Genomic DNA, 17,124 nt, shown 5'->3' with positions numbered 1-17,124 from the left:
TTCTTTAGCTGTTAATTTTGTATGGACTTTGTTCTTTCTTGTGGGCATATGGTGAGGGAAATGGGGAAGGGGAGAATAAAAGCATATTTTAACAAGGATTTTTCTTAAAACACATTCCACAGACTTCTCCACAGTAGAAGTGATTATATTAGTTCAATATTGAAAACCTCATCTGATTATGAGAAAGTAGACCTGTCATGTTTGACACCTAGGTGCTGGTATTAGATTAGCCACAGTGGACCTCCCTGTTGCCTTCTGGTGACTTCTCGATGCTTCTTTAGACTGGCCAGCAACTGCTGCTTCTTCATTTAAAAGTTTTCACTATGAACAACAGTTCAACAAAAAATGCATTTAAGAAGCAAAATAAGGGATGAAATCATACATAAAACACAAATTCCAAATCATTGAGAGATAAAAGAAAAATATAATAATAAAAGAATTGAAACTATTGATAAGTGAATGTAACATTTTAAAATTGCAAAGAACTTAACATATATTATCTTTTTTGATCCTCATAATAATCCTGTGAAATAGATTCTATTATTATCCCAATTTTTCAGATGAGAAAACTGAGGTTCTTTGAAGTTAACCACTGTTTGAATTTCAGGGAAAATGCATCAGATACAACACTGAGGTTTTGAATATCCTTAATTTATAATTGGTCAATAAGGGTCAGAAGTAGGCTTCCCACTCATCACTTTAATAACTCTTAAGTTCAATTTTCTCTTCAGTAAGCTATGTGTCCTTGTGCTCTCCTCTGTCTCTCTGTCTGCATGCATTTGAACAAAATTAGGTCTTAACTTGTGGGTCCCCTTCTTATCTTTCTTTCTCTAGTCCTCAGGTTTTGTTGATGTTTTATATTTATGACAGAAGTCAGCAGGTGTACTCAGATTCTGTTTGTTCTGTATCATTTCAGATAAGTCTTGAGTCTTTATGTCTTTTTTTGCTTTCCCATTGGCAATGTCTTGGTAAGTTTGATTTGTGCTTCTGTGATGATCCAAGTCTTAGGGAATCCTGGGTCTGGCCTGCTTTGCCTCTTCCCTGGGCTCTAGCAGGACCTCCAGGCTCCTCTTCCCTTTCTAATGGGGAGGCTGTGGGAATGGCTGCTTGGATCCAGAGAGCCTGGACCTAGATCCAGCCCTTTCCCTCATATCTTTTTGTAGTTAATTCGTGTCCTTGGGACTTTCTTATCTATGAAGAGAGGTCTCTCAGGTCCCCTCCATCCTCAGTTGGGATCCTCAGGCCTGACCCTCTCCTTCTGCTGCTGCGGAGGATCCATTGTAGCCTCCCCATAGTCTAGGACAACCCCTTGTTCTTGGAGTTTACCTCCAAGTTGCCTTGCTTAGTTGCTTTCCTGCCCCTCTTTTGTGCCCTCTGGCTTCTGAGCATGCTCCGGACAGCGCACCTCAGTCCCAGCCCCTTCTCTTCGCCTTTCCATCCTTTTGTTTGTGGCAAGTGCTCTGGGAGCCCTTGCTCTTCTACATCTGGATGCTTGTCACTTCCTCCTCATTTCTCCACCCTCAGCTCTCCAAGGTCTCCAGCATCTCTTTTTAGCCACCTTGTACCTACGCGCCTGGCACTGAAAAGTAGGGAAGGCCATTTAGTTGGAGAAGGCCCCAGACAAGGCCTTTGTCTGATGCTGCAGGACCCTGAAAGTTCACACCTTGCACAGCCTGGAACCCCTGCCAGCCCTTTCTTGTCCTGAGGTGTCCCCGGAGTCCTGAACAACAACAGCCTGCTTCGAGTGGAAGTCCTTCTAAGAGAGGGAGGGGGCTGGATGAATGGGGGTGAATGAATGAATAAAGAACTTATTGAAAGCTTCCTGTATGCAAAGCACTGTGCTGGGATCACTGGATCGGAAGGCAGAGAGCTGGTCCTGTTGTGGCCACAGAGATGAGCCTGTGGGCCTGGTAAGGAGATCTTTGCGCTCCTGCCAAGTTTGTCAGGAGTAAATGTGAATTTTTACACTCAAGTTCTCCCAGGGATCATTTTTGTTTAAACCTCCCTGGAATGAGATAGCTTTTCCTTGAGGAATGTCAGAAGCTTCTGTTTTTCCTCTTTCCCACACCCCTACTTTAGATGCTTTAGCATAGATTAAGGAAGACGATTTCTTGCTTTTAAAAGTTTCCCACAGCATTTACCAGGGTAAGTGTCAGATCTCCAGTGGAATGGCCCTGCTCTTGGTGAGGCTCAGTGTCATAGGAGCCACTGGTCTCTGACCAAACCCCAGGGCCTCAGTATCCTGGATTTGCTCTAACAGAATTGTCCGTTGGGGACTGGAGCAGCTCTAAGGGAGCAGCTGGGGGAGTCAGCAGCTGCCAGGAGCTTTAGAAGCCAGTTTGTTCAGAGCCCATGGTGGAGGCCCTCGTGCTTTCCCCTGCCTGCTGGATTCTCTGCCAAGCCTGTCTGTGATGACTGACACAGGGTTGGTACACAGGAGGGGCCTAATAAATGCTTTTTGATTGTCTGACCTGAGAAACAAGGTTGGTATCATGAGTGACCCCAGGGAACTTGTTGGGCTGGAGGAACCTTTCTCCTTATCTTTCCAATTGAATTATTGAACCAATATGTCATTATTTCCTTTCATCCCATGGTTGCTAGGAAAAGGGAATGCCATTCATGTAGTGTGTTTGTGTTTCAATGAAATGAAGGTGGCATTTGCATTACTGTCCTTACAAGATGTGTGGAGGAATGTGGACAAGGTGATGGCCAGTGATTTGGGACTGGTAACATGACCAGATCCCCAGCTTGCCTTGAATTTTCAGTTTGCAAATATTATTGCTAATTTAATGAATGCAAATCTTGTTTTGATGTACAGCTCTCTCGTTATTACAGAATTGAGCCAATTTTTCCACAAGTTAATACCATGTTTTTCTTCATTCAAAAAGTACTTTTAAAATGTTTTGACCACTTATCTAATGAGGGATGTTTCTTAGGCTTATGACTTTATATCAGATCTTTAGAGATTTGGGATGTCATAGTTTATCAGAAATATTTATAGTAAGAATTTCTCCAAAATGGTTTCTTTCCTCATCTTTCTGCCAGATGGCTTACATTTATTAGGAGCTCACTGTGTGCACAGAAAAAAGCAAGCTAGTAGTCTGTGCCCCCAAGGGATCTACAGTCTCGTGTGGGGTGCGGGTGGGGGTGGGGGGGCAACATGCAGACAGCTAGGAACATACCATACATTCAGGTGTGCACTGAATAAATGAGAAGTCCTTGAAAAGGAGGGATCCTGGTAGTTGTGGGGATCAGAGAGGGCAAAAAGGTATTCTGAGAAAATGGGATTTGAACTGAGTATTGAGGCCAGAAGGGGTTGGGGGGAGGGAAGGAAAATCTTGGGAAAGGCTGGCGGGGTGGGGGGAGGTTGTGTTGATGGCCAGGATGATCAGCAGGAAGGCCCATGTCGCAGGTTTGTAAAGGAGGCCTCCAGGAGGGAATAAAGAGGAAGGCCTTTCAACGTCAAACAGCATTTGGAATTGGATTCTGGAGGTGATAGGAAGCCGCTGGAATTTGTTCTGTTGTGTGGGTCACAGGGTCAGACCGGAAAATCACTTTTTCTAAAGCTGAGTGGAGGGGAGACTTGTAGAAATAGAAATAGCAAGATTGACAGCAGATTAGATAAGTGAATGATCTAAGAGAGCAGTCAAGAATGACCCTGAGATGGAGATCCTGAGCAGCTGGGAGGAGGGGGGCAGCCTTGGGAATAAGAGGGAAGTAGGGAAGGGGGGATATGTGGAGTTGGAGATGCCCAAGGGACAACTGGAGCTTTGGAGAGAGGTTGGGGCTGGATGGGATGTAGAGTTGTGGCCGGCATTTTGCTAACTGAACCCATCGAAGTTGATGAGATCACAAATTGAAATAGGATGGAGTCAGAAGAGACGAGATCCCAGAATAGATCCTTGGGGGATACTTTGCTTAGGGAGTGTGACCTGGAGGAAGAACCAGAAGAGAAGACTGAGCAAGGTTCAGCAGGAGTAGTAGGGCTGAGAGACCATCAGGCAGTCCTCAGCGTCAGAGGCTACAGAGAGGTCAAGAGGGATGAAGGTGGAAAAGACACCAGGAGATTGCTTTTTTTTTAGTTTTTTTTTTGCAAGGCAAATGGGGTTAAGTGACTTGCCCAAGGCCACACAGCTAGGTAATTAAGTGTCTGAGACCGGATTTGAACCCAGGTACTCCTGACTCGAAGGCCGGTGCTTTATCCACTGTGCCACCTAGCCACCCCTACCAGATTTCTTAAAGGATCAGTTGTGAATTTGGAGGGAATACCTTGAGTCAGATGATGAGCAGGAGGTCAAAGTGTAGAGAAAGAGTGAAAGGAAAGGGAATGGAGTGACCTGAATGTAGATAGACTCCTAGTTTTTCTGAGAAAGGGATGAGCACTGGAGCAAGGGAGAGATGTGAGTGTATTTATAGACAGCAGGGAAGGAGCTTGTAGACAAAGAAGAGAGGGAAGGCTTTTTAATTTCATTTTCCAATTACATGTAAAGATAATTTTCAACATTAATTTTTTTGTAAGATTTTGAGTTTCATGTTTTTCTCTCTTCCTCCCTCCCTTCCTTCCTCTGGTTCCAAGACAAGTAATCTGAAATAAGCTATACATGTGCAGCTATATTAAACATTTTCAGTTAGTCAAGTGGTGAAAGAAGAATCAGAACAAAAGGAGAAAAAACCATGAGAAAGAAAAAAATAAAAAACCAATTTAAAAAAAAGTGAAAATAGTCTGCTTTGATCTGCATTCAGACTCCAGAGTTCTTTCTTTGGATGTGGATGGCATTGTCTGGAGAGATGGAAAATAAAAAAGAAAATGGGGATGACCAAGGGAACAATTTGCTGGAGTGTATGGGGCTGGGATGCAATTCAGAGTTTGTCTAGGTGATGAAGGGAACTCCCATCTCCTCATGTGAGACATGGGAGAAGGAGGAGGAGCTAGAGGGGGAAATACCCTGAATGATGTGAGCTAAGCTAGAGGAAAGTGGAGGAGCTCTCAGTGAATGATTGCCTCTGTGTTGCAGATCATCCAAACCAACTTTTTCATCTCTAGTGCTTTGTTCTCTTTTACATATGCTAACATTTTCTTTTCTCCCAACCACAATAATTAAGTCATTCCTTTTTCTTCTAATTTTTTTATTTTATTTCAGAAAATAGCAAAGATTATCTTTTCAGAATTTATTGTGCTGTGTATATAACAAGAATTTAAACCAAATCATTTTTTGATCAGATTTATCTAATTCTATTAGTAGTTTTTTAAAATTGTATAACAGTTCCCTTCTAACTTGGTTGGTGATCTTAGATTTAAACATGACTTCTTCTGTGCTGCTTTAGTTTAAATTCTAGATTACTTTTTCTCCTTATGTTCTGTATTTTGTCCTGTTGCCCTGTTAAATATAGTTAAGGCAGTTGCTGGTTTAAAATATAATTTGAGATCTAGAAGTATAATATTCCTTTTAGAAATTTTCTCTTGAATATTTAATATTTACATTCTTGTTTATTTATCCCTCTATTACATTTTTCTTAACAATTTATCTTTTGATGGTTCTGGCATTAAATTTGTATATTAATTTTGATAGTCTCTCAACCTCTATGCTGAGTTTGTCATCTTTCTATCAGGAGGTGGGTGGTGTATTGTATCAGAGGTGTTTTAGAATTGTGGTTGGTCAAGGTATTGGCCAGGGTACTTAAATTTTAAATAGTATTTGTCTTTACAATGTTATTGTTAACTGTATAAATGCTTCTCCTTTTCCGCTCACTTTACTCTGCATCAGTTTGTGCAAGCCTTCCCAGGTTTCTCTGAAATCTCTCTCATAATTTCCTGTAGCATGGTAGCCTTGTGTTACATTCATATACTATAATTAGAACCATTTTCCAATTGATGGGCATCCAGTTAGTTTCCAGTGCTTTAAAATTACTACAAAAAGAGCTACTTTAGATATTTTTGATACATCTGTATTCTTTTTTCTCATTCTTTCGTGTCTTAAGGGCTTGAGAGGTGGACATGTACAGATAGGATTTAGTGAGTCTTGGGACATAGTTTCAAATTGCTTTCCAGAGTAGGGGGTCAAATTAACAACTCTGCCAACAAGGCATCATTGTGCTTGTTTTTCCTCATTTCCTTCACTATTTGCTATTTTTCTTTCTTGTCAATCTGATGGGTACAGTAGCTCAGTTACTTTTAACTTAAGACATTTCATTTCCCACCTGGCTGCCTTCATTTTATACTTCCTTGATATCCTTTCAATTGTTTTGTTTTTGTTTTTTAATCTTTTGTCTTTTGTCAATTTGCAGCTAGGGAATATATTCCTATTTGTCCTCCCTTGCTTAGTATAGGGTCTGGTGCGTGGGAGCACCTAATAGTTGCTTATTGATCATTGATTGTGTTTGGAAATAATTCATAGAGCAGAGAGAAGAGAGTATTGGATTTTTGAATGCTTTCTCAAATTTTCTTTTGAATTGCAGTATCTCAGATTTGGAGGGGACCCCAGAAGTCTCCACATCAATCCAACTTGAAGGAGAATCTCCTCCATAAAATCTTTGGTGACATTGATTAAGGGAGTTTTTTTTTTTCACTTTGACCTAAATTTTGACTTTTTATAGTTGTCATCTAGTATTTCTCATTTTGACCTCTGAGGCTTTAGAAAATAGGCCATTTAAGTTTAATATAAATATTGGTTTGTTTTCTAAAATTCCTTTCAACATAATGTTACCTTGTTCATGTTTTTATTTATTTATTTTGCTTTGTCTGATAACTTAATTTGTAACACCTACTTTTTGTAGCTCCTACTTAACTTGTAGCTCCTCCTTCTCCTCCTCTTGGGTTTATCTGCTGCATAATTTTTTCTCAGCCCTTCATTTTTATTTTGTATGTCTTTGTTTTTTTTTTAAATTGGTTTCTTTTCAATAGCAGATTATAGGGTTTTGTTTTCTTATCTAAGATGTCATTTATTCATCTTTTGGGTAATTTAACCCATTCACATTTGGAATTGTGAGAATTAGCTTTTTATTTTTCTTCATTTATCTATGATTCTTATTTCTAAATCTGTTACTACAAGAAAGAGCTACTTTAGGTATTTTTGATACATGTGTATTCTTTTTCTCATTCTTTCCTGTCTTAAGGGCTGAGAGGGGGACTTTTGAATTATGACTTTTTCAGTTATTTTAGTTTAATTTCTTTTAAAGTAAACCATTCCCGCAGCTATCTTCATCTAATCCTCAATCATTCCCCCTCATCCCCTTTCTGTTTGTTACCTAACCCTTCCTCCCCCACCTCATTTAGGTGGTTTAGTCAAATCTGTTTTCTCCCTTCCATTCGACTGATTTTGTTCTTTAGTTAAAATGTCATTTTCTATGCCTTTTTCTTATTTTCTTCAGTAGCTATCTTCCTTCTCTCTCTTTTGTTTGCCCTTTGATTCATGACCTTATACTTATTTAGTCCGTTAGTCCCTGTATTCATCAAGGCACTTCTTTTGGCTCCTTTCTACATTATTTTCTTGTAGATCTTGCCCATGGCCCTGCTCTTTTTGTTGCACCTCATCCTCAGAAAGGGTGATAGAGAGAATTAAGTTTTGCTTCTTTTTCCTTTAAAGATCTTTGGTAATTTTATTCATATTTTTCCTTAGAGCTAGTTCCCAATTAATCTGAGTAGTGAATCCTTGGAAATGGTTACATTATTTGAACCTGCACTACATATTTCCATTGGTCTGGAACCAATTACTATATTTTACAGAATTTTCACTTCAAATAGTTTGATTTTGAGTTCATGTGACCACTTCAGGGGATTCATTATTCACTCTAATGTAGACCCAACTCTATTTTCCTCCTCTTCTCACTCTGCTTTTGATGGTAGTTTTCTTTTGGGGCTCCAATTCAGAACCATTTTAGTTTCCTCTCCTGGGCAGTTAATACTTCATCGGCTTCATTGGCCAGATGCTGGGCTCTTTCTTCAGCATTTGTGAAGGGCCACCCAGCCTCGCCCACCTAGGTCCTAGCCTCGTTCTCACCGTCTCATACCCAGTTCTGTTATGGAACAGAGTGCTGGTAGTGCCCCTCTTTTAGCCCAAGCAAGCTTTTGGCATTTTTACTTCCAGGGCAGTGAAAGGGAAGGTTGGTAGACCTGAGTTCCTTGCCAGCCCTGAGGTTGGCTGGTGTAGTCCTACTATTAGAATGTGGTAGCTAAAGTACGTGCTGAATGGGTTAGAGATTATTCTCTATTGTAAATTCATCAAATTTTTTAACCTTCTTTGGGTTCTTAGTAGAGACAGCTATATCATGGAGACACTAGAAATGGCCTTATCTCTTGGGTATAATTCCTATTTTGGAGAAGCTGGAGAGATCATGAAGACTGGACACAATGTTTAGTCCTCCAATTTGTAGCCTGTGTCATGGGAAATCTCCTTTGGTATTGTATGTATTATACATTTTCCTTTATCTTAAACTTCTAATGTTTCTGATGCTGAATTTGGTGGTGTTTCAGGGTATTTTTCTTCTGGCATTTTTTTGTCACTGATTCTTTTAAATTCATAATATTTTTTCATTGTGTTGGAGCTGTATTTGGCTCGTTCATTTTTGAGTGTTTTTAAACATTTTCTTTTGAGGATTCCTTGTAGTTTTGCTTCTTTTGGCATTTCTTTTGCTATTTTTTGAGGGATTATAGGGGAGTCGGCTCCTCTATAACCTTTCACTTTGCCATCTCCCTAGAACCTCTTCCAAGCAAAAATATGAGAGAAGATTGCATTTCAGTGGGATTCAAATTTTAGGAAAAAATTTAAAGAAATGTAAATACTGATGTATATTCAGGTACATTTTCCATTAATCCTCAAGTATGCGCAATAATATTAAGTCTAACCTTGACTCTATTCTTCCCCTGTTTTAATATTGTGCCTTTTGGAAAATCTAATGTACTATCAACAAATTGCTTTTCATCCTCAGTCTGTTTCTCTTATCCTTTTATCCCCTTTTACTAACTGGAACCTGGCTTCCTCTGTGGTAATGCCATAATCTTTTTTAAGTCTCCATGATCTTTGCCTTTTCTTCTTTCATACTCCTGATTCTCTGAACCAGGAGAAAAATTCAGATACTTCTTGCTTTCCACTGCCACATCCAGACCCTTGCTCTGTTTTAGAAATTTCCTCACCTCTGAAATTCATGGCCTCCAGTTATCTCATCCTTTCTTAATAATAGTTGTGGCTAACAGTAGCCCCATCTCAAGGGTACTCTTGAGATTTTCCTCTAGGACATTGATCCTTTCCTTTCCTTTCCTTTCCTTTCCTTTCCTTTCCTTTCCTTTCCTTTCCTTTCCTTTCCTTTCCTTCCCTTCCCTTCCCTTCCCTTTCCCTTTCCCTTTCCCTTTCCCTTTCCCTTTCCCTTTCCCTTTCCCTTTCCCTTTCCCTTTCCCTTTCCCTTTCCCTTTCCCTTTCCCTTTCCCTTTCCCTTTCCCTTTCCCTTTCCCTTTCCCTTTCCCTTTCCCTTTCCCTTTCCCTTTCCCTTTCCCTTCCCTTTCCTTTCCTTTCCTTTCCCTTTCCTTTCCCTTTCCTTTCCCTTTCCTTTCCCTTTCCTTTCTTTTTTTCTTCAGTGTTTTTTGAATTTTACAATTCTCCCCATCTCACTCTCCCCCTGAAGGCAGTCTGATCATCTTTACATTGTTTCCATGCTGTACTTTGATCTACATTGGATGTGTTGAGAGAGAAATCATATCCTTAAGGAAAAAAAATAAAATATAAGAGATAGCAAAATTACATAATAAGATAACTTTTTTAAAAAAATGAAAGGTAATAGCTTTTGATCTTTGTTTAAACTCCACAGTTCTTTCTTTGGATACAGATGGTATTCTCCATGATTATTGCACTGATGGAATGAGCAAGTCCATTAAGGTTGATCATCACCCCCATGTTGCTGTTAGGGTGGACATTGTTCTTCTGGTTCTCCTCATTTCACTCAGCATCAGTTCATGCAAATCTTCCAGGCTTCTCTGAATTCCTATCTCTCCTGCTTTCTAATAGAACAATAGTGTTCCATGACATACATATATCACAGTTTGTTAAGCCATTCCCCAATTGAAGGACATTCACTTAATTTCCAGTTCTTTGCTACCACAAACAGGAGTCTTGTGAATATTTTTGTACAAGTGATGTTTTCATCCTTTTCCATGATCTCTTCATGGTATAGACCCAGTAGTGGTATTGCTGGACGAAAGGGTATGCACATTTTTGTTGCCCTTTGGGTGTAATTCCAAATTGCTCTCCAGAAAGGTTGGATGAGTTCACAGCTCCATCAACAATGCATCAGTGTCCCAGATTTCACACATCCCTTCCAACATTGAGCATTGCAGGATATTGATTCTTGATTTAAAATCTTTTTCTTAAACTTATAGGAGGATGTCTTAGAATGAGAGACCTAGACTGCATACTACAGATGGGCTGGATCTTGATTAGTGGAGGCAACTTCCAGCAGGATGAGATCACTTCTCTAGGTGGTCAGGCTCTCCTCAGGAATGAGCTTAGAGGTTCCCTGTGGGCCTGTGCCTCCCTGCAGATGGTCATAGGTGGATGATATAGGTGCTGTTATAATTTTGGTGGTAGAAAAAGAGGAGTATGAATGATCTGATTATTTAAGAGTATTTTTTAAATTTCCAATAGAGCAGAATCTTATGACTTGGGTTGGGGGAGGCTATAATCTTTCTCACTTCATCTTTTTTTTTTAATATTTGTTTTTTTGCAGGGAAAACCTTGAGGAAGTATCCTGAGGAACTACTGGGTTTTTGTCTTTGTTTGGAAGAGGACCTTTCCTCCATGCTCCTTGTTTCTGGATTTGGTTTTTCCTTGCCAAATTTCTAGGACATTTCTCTATCTCTATCTCTGACTTTGATGTTATTGGACTTTGTCTCATGTTTTGGCTCTTTCTACTTCTTTCCTTTTCTCGTCTGTCTTGACTTCAGTCTTTTACAATAAATGAGCTGGCAAATTGAGCATTTTCCCTGGGTGATATGAGTAACTTCTTGAACTGGTTGTTCTTCTCTATCCCCTTCCCCTTCTCTCTCTGTCTCGGTCTCACCTTTTTGATAACCTTGGCAGCCATTGCCACTTTCACTTCCTTCTGCCCATCAGCTTCCTCTCTTTTCTGTGGCCCCACAGCCATCTTGGTGGAGTTACCTTTAAAGCCTTTACCTGCTCTCCCCTTGGTTCCAGCACGTTGGTTCTTGGATGTAACGGGAAGTGAAGCATTCAGACTGTGGCCTTCCCTTCATGCTGCTCTCCACCTCCTTGGTTCTGGGTCTCTCCAATGGCACATTCACTTCTAGCCTTAGACTAGCTGGTCTCTGACTTCGGTTTTCCCTGTGTTCTCTTCCCTGCCATAGTTTGTGGGTTTCGGGCCAACATATGTTCTCCTTTTCAGCAAACTCAGTGGTTGTCTCTTCAGTTCCTCCTGATACAGTCTTTCCTTTTTCTAGGACACTCAGCTTTTCTCTTATTACTTAAAAACATAAAAGTTGTGAATTTGAAAAAACCCCACCCCTTTGTATTTCATTTGGGAAGGGTGTAGGTCTGGGGGTTGTTGAGGGAGTGAAAATTGCTATGGAGAATAGCAGCTTCATGTGCACCTCCCCAGCAGCGTGCAGATCTGCAGGTGTGGCCTTGGATCCTAGGCCAGTGGACAAGTTGGAGGAGTCAAGAGGCAGCTGCCCTATCCCCTGGCAGTCTCCTGATCTGCAGGACATGCTTGGCCAGAGCTTTGGAGTTGCTCCTACTCTCCTGACCAGTCTGAGTAAGAGGCCAAGCAGAGCTCGGGGGCACTGATGAGTCCTGGCTGCATTTGCTTTTGGGATAGGCTTTCTTCAGGCTTATGGGTAGCTAAGTCTAGATTGAAGTCTGGGAATAGGAAATGGAGAAGGTCTTAGACTCTTTTTCTGGGCTTCAGGTGCTTTCTTCAGGAGCCCTTGAAAGATGAAATTGGGTGACCTTTGCATTCTTCCTTGCCCCATTTGAAGCAGTTTTCCTCAAACCTAGGGTAAATACCAAAGCAGTGCTCCATCCGTGGAGTGGGGATGGGTAGGGGATGGAGGAGGGCTTCAGTCTTGAAAGACCAATCAGCTCCAGATTGAGTAATCTCATAACTGGTTAGAAGAAAATGAGATTTAAGTTCCCATGCCTGCCCTGGGTTAGGGACCTTGAAAGAGCTCATTGGGCAGGACAAACAGCCCAGAGCAGGCGTGTTCCTCCACATTGACCACTGGATCTTGGGTTGCAGGGAGTCGGGGTCGAAAGGGCTCTGAGCTGGGTAGCAGCACTCCTTCCAGCCTGGGGAAGAAGAAGCAGTTCTTGGAGGCTGAAGCCTTGAGCCATTCGGACTGCAAGATACACCCAAAGCAGCTGGGAACTCCAAAAGGTAGGAAAGGCAGCAGGGACCAGGGCTCTTCCAGAGACCAGCTGGTCTGGGCTGAGGGAAGGATGGATGAGTGACAGATGGGGTGGCAATGGACTGGGAGAAGGAGGGAGATGATGGTCCTAGGACCAGGGATCACTACAAGCTTCCAGGGACTTCTTATCAGGAACCTCTTGGTTGTGATGTTCAGATAAACATTTCTCATATTTCTCCAGGAAATCTGTTCCATGTCTTTTAGTAATAGATGTTTTGAGCTTCTTTAAGTTTATTGCATATGTAAGAACACAAACACCCTTAAAGGTTGAGTGTGACCTGTGTCTGTGTTCACTCTCAGTTTGGTTCAGGTGGCACGTGTCTATAATTTTTTACAGTGGATATTTGGGAAGCCAGCAAATCCTATTTTTTATATTTCCATCTAAATAAAACAAAATGAGAATATTCAAAGGGTTAGAATCTGAGTGACCTTAGACTTGTGAAGGAATTGAGGACTGCCTTGTCTTTCTAGGTGTGTCTCATGCAGCTGGCTGCTCCGGAACTGGGTCATCACCAGGAGATAAAAAGATGCCGGGCAAACACTCACAGGGGAAGAGAAGGAATATATTTGAGGCCTACATGTCCAAGGAGAGTGTTTCAGCTGGCTTGAAGAGAGGGACACTAATTCAGGTGAGTGAAACAGGACCTAAGAATGCTCTGTAAACATAAAAAATGTTTATTGATTCAACAATCAAAATGATTTCTCAGTAATGGCCATTGTGGCCATTCAGAGGGCTAACAGGGCACTGGAGAACACCTTGGCAGAGGAAGTTTGGAGCTGCCTTAGTTGGCTTTTCTTTCAGTTTAGGGAGTTTGCCAGTCCTTGGATGTCAAGCCAGTTTAGGGATTGCTATCTAAAGGACTCTTTAAGCATGGCAAGCCGTGTAAGGGAGTTTGCCTATTCAAAGCAGAGGTATCAAACATAGGACCCCCAGGCTGCACGGGAACCAGCATTCCCAAATGCTTTACAAACCAGATTAAGAAGAATTGAATATATTTTGATTGAGAGAAATGAGAAATACTTGACAGAATTCCGAAAGATACAAAAGAAGACAGATAATGGAATATGTGGTTTTCCAAACCAGTATGTGGCCAGTGGGAACTCTGATGTTGGATAGAAATTTGCTCCTTCTGGTTTAGGGATAAGCCAGCTTAAGGGTTTTGTGGGGGCTTCTCCTAGAATCACACACATGGGGTTTGTGGTTGAATGTCATCTTTTGGGACTCAGTTGGTTCATGGTGGTGGGTCACCAATGTGGCCTTGAGATATGGCAATGGCCTTATCCTTTGGGGACTTCTCACTCCCTTTTGAGATGAAAAGAGCCTGGTCTAGCAGTCAGAAATGGTCTGTAGCCCCAAGATCTTGGACCTCTGGCTTTTCTCTTGATTTTCTTTTTCTTTTCTCTCTCTCTCTTTTTTTTTTTTTGCCCCAGGAAGGCACTGTAGAGAAGGCTTCAAAAATATTTTCAAAAATATCCCCTAGATAGAAAAAAATTGACTTTGTGAAACTTTGGCAAATGTAATTTATCTCAACACCATTATTAGGCAGATGCCTTGTTTCTGGGCCTAAATTCTTGGTAACAAAATATAGGGAAGACAGGAACCCATAAATACTTCTTGGTAAGCAACATCTAGATTATATTATAAAATATCATGGCTCAATGGAAGGGAAGAGAATGGTTCTGTTGGTCAAGCTCACCTGCCTCTTGCTGCTTCTGTGTGAAGAATGGCTCTCATCAGCCAAGCTCCCCTGGGTGAGAAGTCACCCCCAGTCACCTTGTCTGTCTTTTGAATGTCTGAGGGCCTCTTTCTCCTACAAAGGCCTGACCTGAGCTCCAGCTCTGAGGACTTAGAAGGTGTCATCCTGCTTTCCTTCTCACCATCTCTCCAGAATCATCCATGTTGGGGTGTTGGGCAGTTCATAGACTGGTATTCTTTGGTAAGTGAAGTGGTTGATCTGAAGGTGAGGAGCATTTCTAGGTTTCTTCCTGCCAGGTCCTTAGTTTTTCCCCCAGTTTTTGTTTTTTTCTTTTGTTTTTTGAAAATACTGGAGCTTACATGTCTGTAGCAGTGTAAAATTTACAAAATGCCTTATATCCATTATCTCATTGGAAACTTCTACCAACCCATTAAGGTGGGTAATGAATGTTATCTCCATTTTATAAACAAGGGAACTCAAGCCTAGTTTGGGGAGGTAGTTGCCCATAATCCCCCAAGAGAGTCAGCATCAGTGGTGAGCTTCAAGCCTTGACTTCTTCTGATGCCCAAGCATAGTGCTTTTTGCCCTGGACCTTTCTGGGATCTTCTCTCAGCTGTGGTTACTCTGGGAATAATCATAAGACACTGATTTGTCTGAGAAAGAAATAAATGTGAAACCTCAAGAAAACTAGCTGAGAGATTGGACGTACAAAGGTTGTCAGCAGGGGCTGGGGAGAGAGGGGGAGCACCACCAGGAAGTGTAAAGGCCCTTCATTTACTTATGAATCAGCACTGATGGTACAGCCGGTCTTGTTCCCAAGTGTTGGGTAAGTGGTTCCTGCTGGAGTGTGACATCATGAGACCTTACAGCCAGAGCTTCACTCCCGCATTCACATATGAGAACAGTTGTTCTTTGCAGATGGGGAAAAGAGCTGGTTCCAGATATGAGATCACAGCGTGAAATGTACAACACTGTAAATAAGATTTTTGTAGGCCAAGATACAGAACCCATCTGCTTCCTAATGTAAACTTGCTGTGTGGACTCTTGCTCTCTGATCCAGGAGTAAAGGAGCTCTGGAAGAAACATATTTTAATGCCATCAGACCACAACCGACTTCTTGTTTTGCCACAGTCACAGAGCACAGTTAATTTTCTTGTTTAGATTTCAGGATGTTGTGACGTCTTCCTCCTCTTCCCTATACAGCACCCCATCTTCTCCAGGGGCCTTGGAGAGCCCGGCTCCTCTGAGCACTTTCCCCTTCCTTCTTGATTTTACTTGCTCATCAAGCCTTGAGACCACAATCTTAAATGAGGTCACAGGTTCATCCTTAAGAATCTCTTCCCCTCAGATCGTGGCTAAATGAGCAGTAGAGGGCATCGCAGTTTTGACAGCATATAATGAAAATGTCTTTACATGAACGCATGTAATACAGTTAAAATTAAAAAGAAACAAGTTAACTAGGAAAAATCATTGACCAAGTTTTTCTGATAAATATTTCTTATCCAAGAGATGTATAATGAACTGCTTTAAATTTCTAAGAGTAAGAGTCACTTCCTAATTGATAAATGGTGAGAAAATAAGAATAGGTAATTCTCAAGGAAGAAATCCAAGCTATACATTAAAAAGATGCTTTAGCTCTCTAATAGAGGAATACAAATTAAAGCAATTTTCAGGTTTCATTTCACAACTATCATATTGATAGAGATGTCCAGAGAAGATTGACAAGCACCAGGGGAAGGGGTGCAGGCAAACTGACAGAGCTTCTGTACTTTCGGGGACTGTCTTAGTCCAGCCATTCCAGAAAGTAATTTGGAACAACGTCCAGCAAGTTACTAAATTGAGCAAATCCTTTAACCCTGCCTGTTGCTCATCCTACATGCTAACTAGATCACAGAAAGAGGAAAAGACCTGATGTACAAATGTATTTATAGCAGCTGAAAAAATTGGGGAGTCATTGGGGAATAGCTAAACAGATCACGGCATATGAATGGAGACTATTTTTGTGCCATAAGAAATGACCAAATGGACGTTTCAGACCTCTGTGAGCTAGTGCAAAGGAAAGTGAGCAAAGGGCTGGAACAATTTCTACAATGACAACATTGTAGGAAAAAAACAGCTTTGATCAATGCAGTGATAAATCGTGGATCTAGAAGACAGAGGATGAGACTCCTGCCCATGACCTGGTGAGCTTAAATGGAAGAGAAAGACATCTGTACAATGTCAGTCAATCAGTTCTGAATAAGGACCTACTTTGTCCCAAGCTTTGTGTTAACTGCAAAGAAAGGCCAAGGCTAAGCCCTCAAGGAGCTTACAATCTAAGGGGACAAGTGAGCTCACAAGTGAGCTAGACAAGTGAGCTAGAAACAGGAAACTCCAAAGAGGGAAAGTGTTAATCAAGAGGGCCTAGAGAGAAGGCAGGAGATAGAGATGAAGAGGGGCATATTCCAGGGATGGGGAACAACCAAGAGACTGAGGGTCTTTTACAAGTTAAGGAGTTTGTTTTGCTTGACTGAGAATTTATTCAATGAAGACTTAAAAGTTTTTTTTTTTTGAATTGTTCAGTTGTGGGTGGGCAGAGTGAGAGAGAGAGAGAGAGAGAGAGAGAGAGAGAGAGAGAGAGAATAACATGCTTGTAAAAATGAATGTTTTAAAAAAAGATTCTCTTCTACTTCCTAGAATATGTGACTGTGGAATACAGAGTAAGAAAAAAGTAAAGGGAAGAGTGTATCTGTATGTGTTTGTGTGTGTGTGTGTGTGTGTGTGTTATGTGTATGTGCCTGTCTGTCTGTCTTGGGCAGGAGGAATTTCATCCTCTGTCTTCTAGACCCATGATTTATTACTGCATTGATCAGAGCTGTTTTTTTCTGCAGTGTTGTCATTGACAAAATTGTTCTAGCCCTGCTCACTTTCCTCTGCACTAGCTCTCAGAGGTCTGAAATGTCCATTTTGTCATTTCTTATGGCATAAAAATAGTCTTCGTTTATATACTGTGTTCTGCTTAGCTTTCCCCAAATGAAA

The 17,124-nt window shown here is 41.2% G+C and overlaps 1 protein-coding gene across 6 annotated transcripts in view; it reads left to right on the top strand.

Moving 5' to 3' along the window:
• The window catches only part of DIS3L2 (DIS3 like 3'-5' exoribonuclease 2), a 348,067-nt gene that overhangs the window by 17,638 nt on the left and 313,305 nt on the right, over positions 1-17,124 (top strand). For 3 of the 6 annotated variants that reach the window (XM_074189654.1, XM_074189656.1, XM_074189652.1), the window contains exons 3-5: positions 11,602-11,757; positions 12,241-12,378; positions 12,881-13,038. In XM_074189654.1, coding sequence (XP_074045755.1) covers positions 11,602-11,757; positions 12,241-12,378; positions 12,881-13,038 — 452 coding nt within the window. The remainder of the gene's footprint in view (positions 1-11,601; positions 11,758-12,240; positions 12,379-12,880; positions 13,039-17,124) is intronic. The other 3 variants (XM_074189658.1, XM_074189657.1, XM_074189653.1) reach the window with 2 other exon arrangements.

This window comes from Macrotis lagotis, chromosome 5 (genome assembly GCF_037893015.1).
Source record: "Macrotis lagotis isolate mMagLag1 chromosome 5, bilby.v1.9.chrom.fasta, whole genome shotgun sequence".
Classification (NCBI taxonomy): Eukaryota; Metazoa; Chordata; class Mammalia; order Peramelemorphia; family Peramelidae; genus Macrotis; species Macrotis lagotis.
Note: the sequence above shows the minus strand (reverse complement) of the source record. Positions and strands in the feature narration are given on the sequence as shown.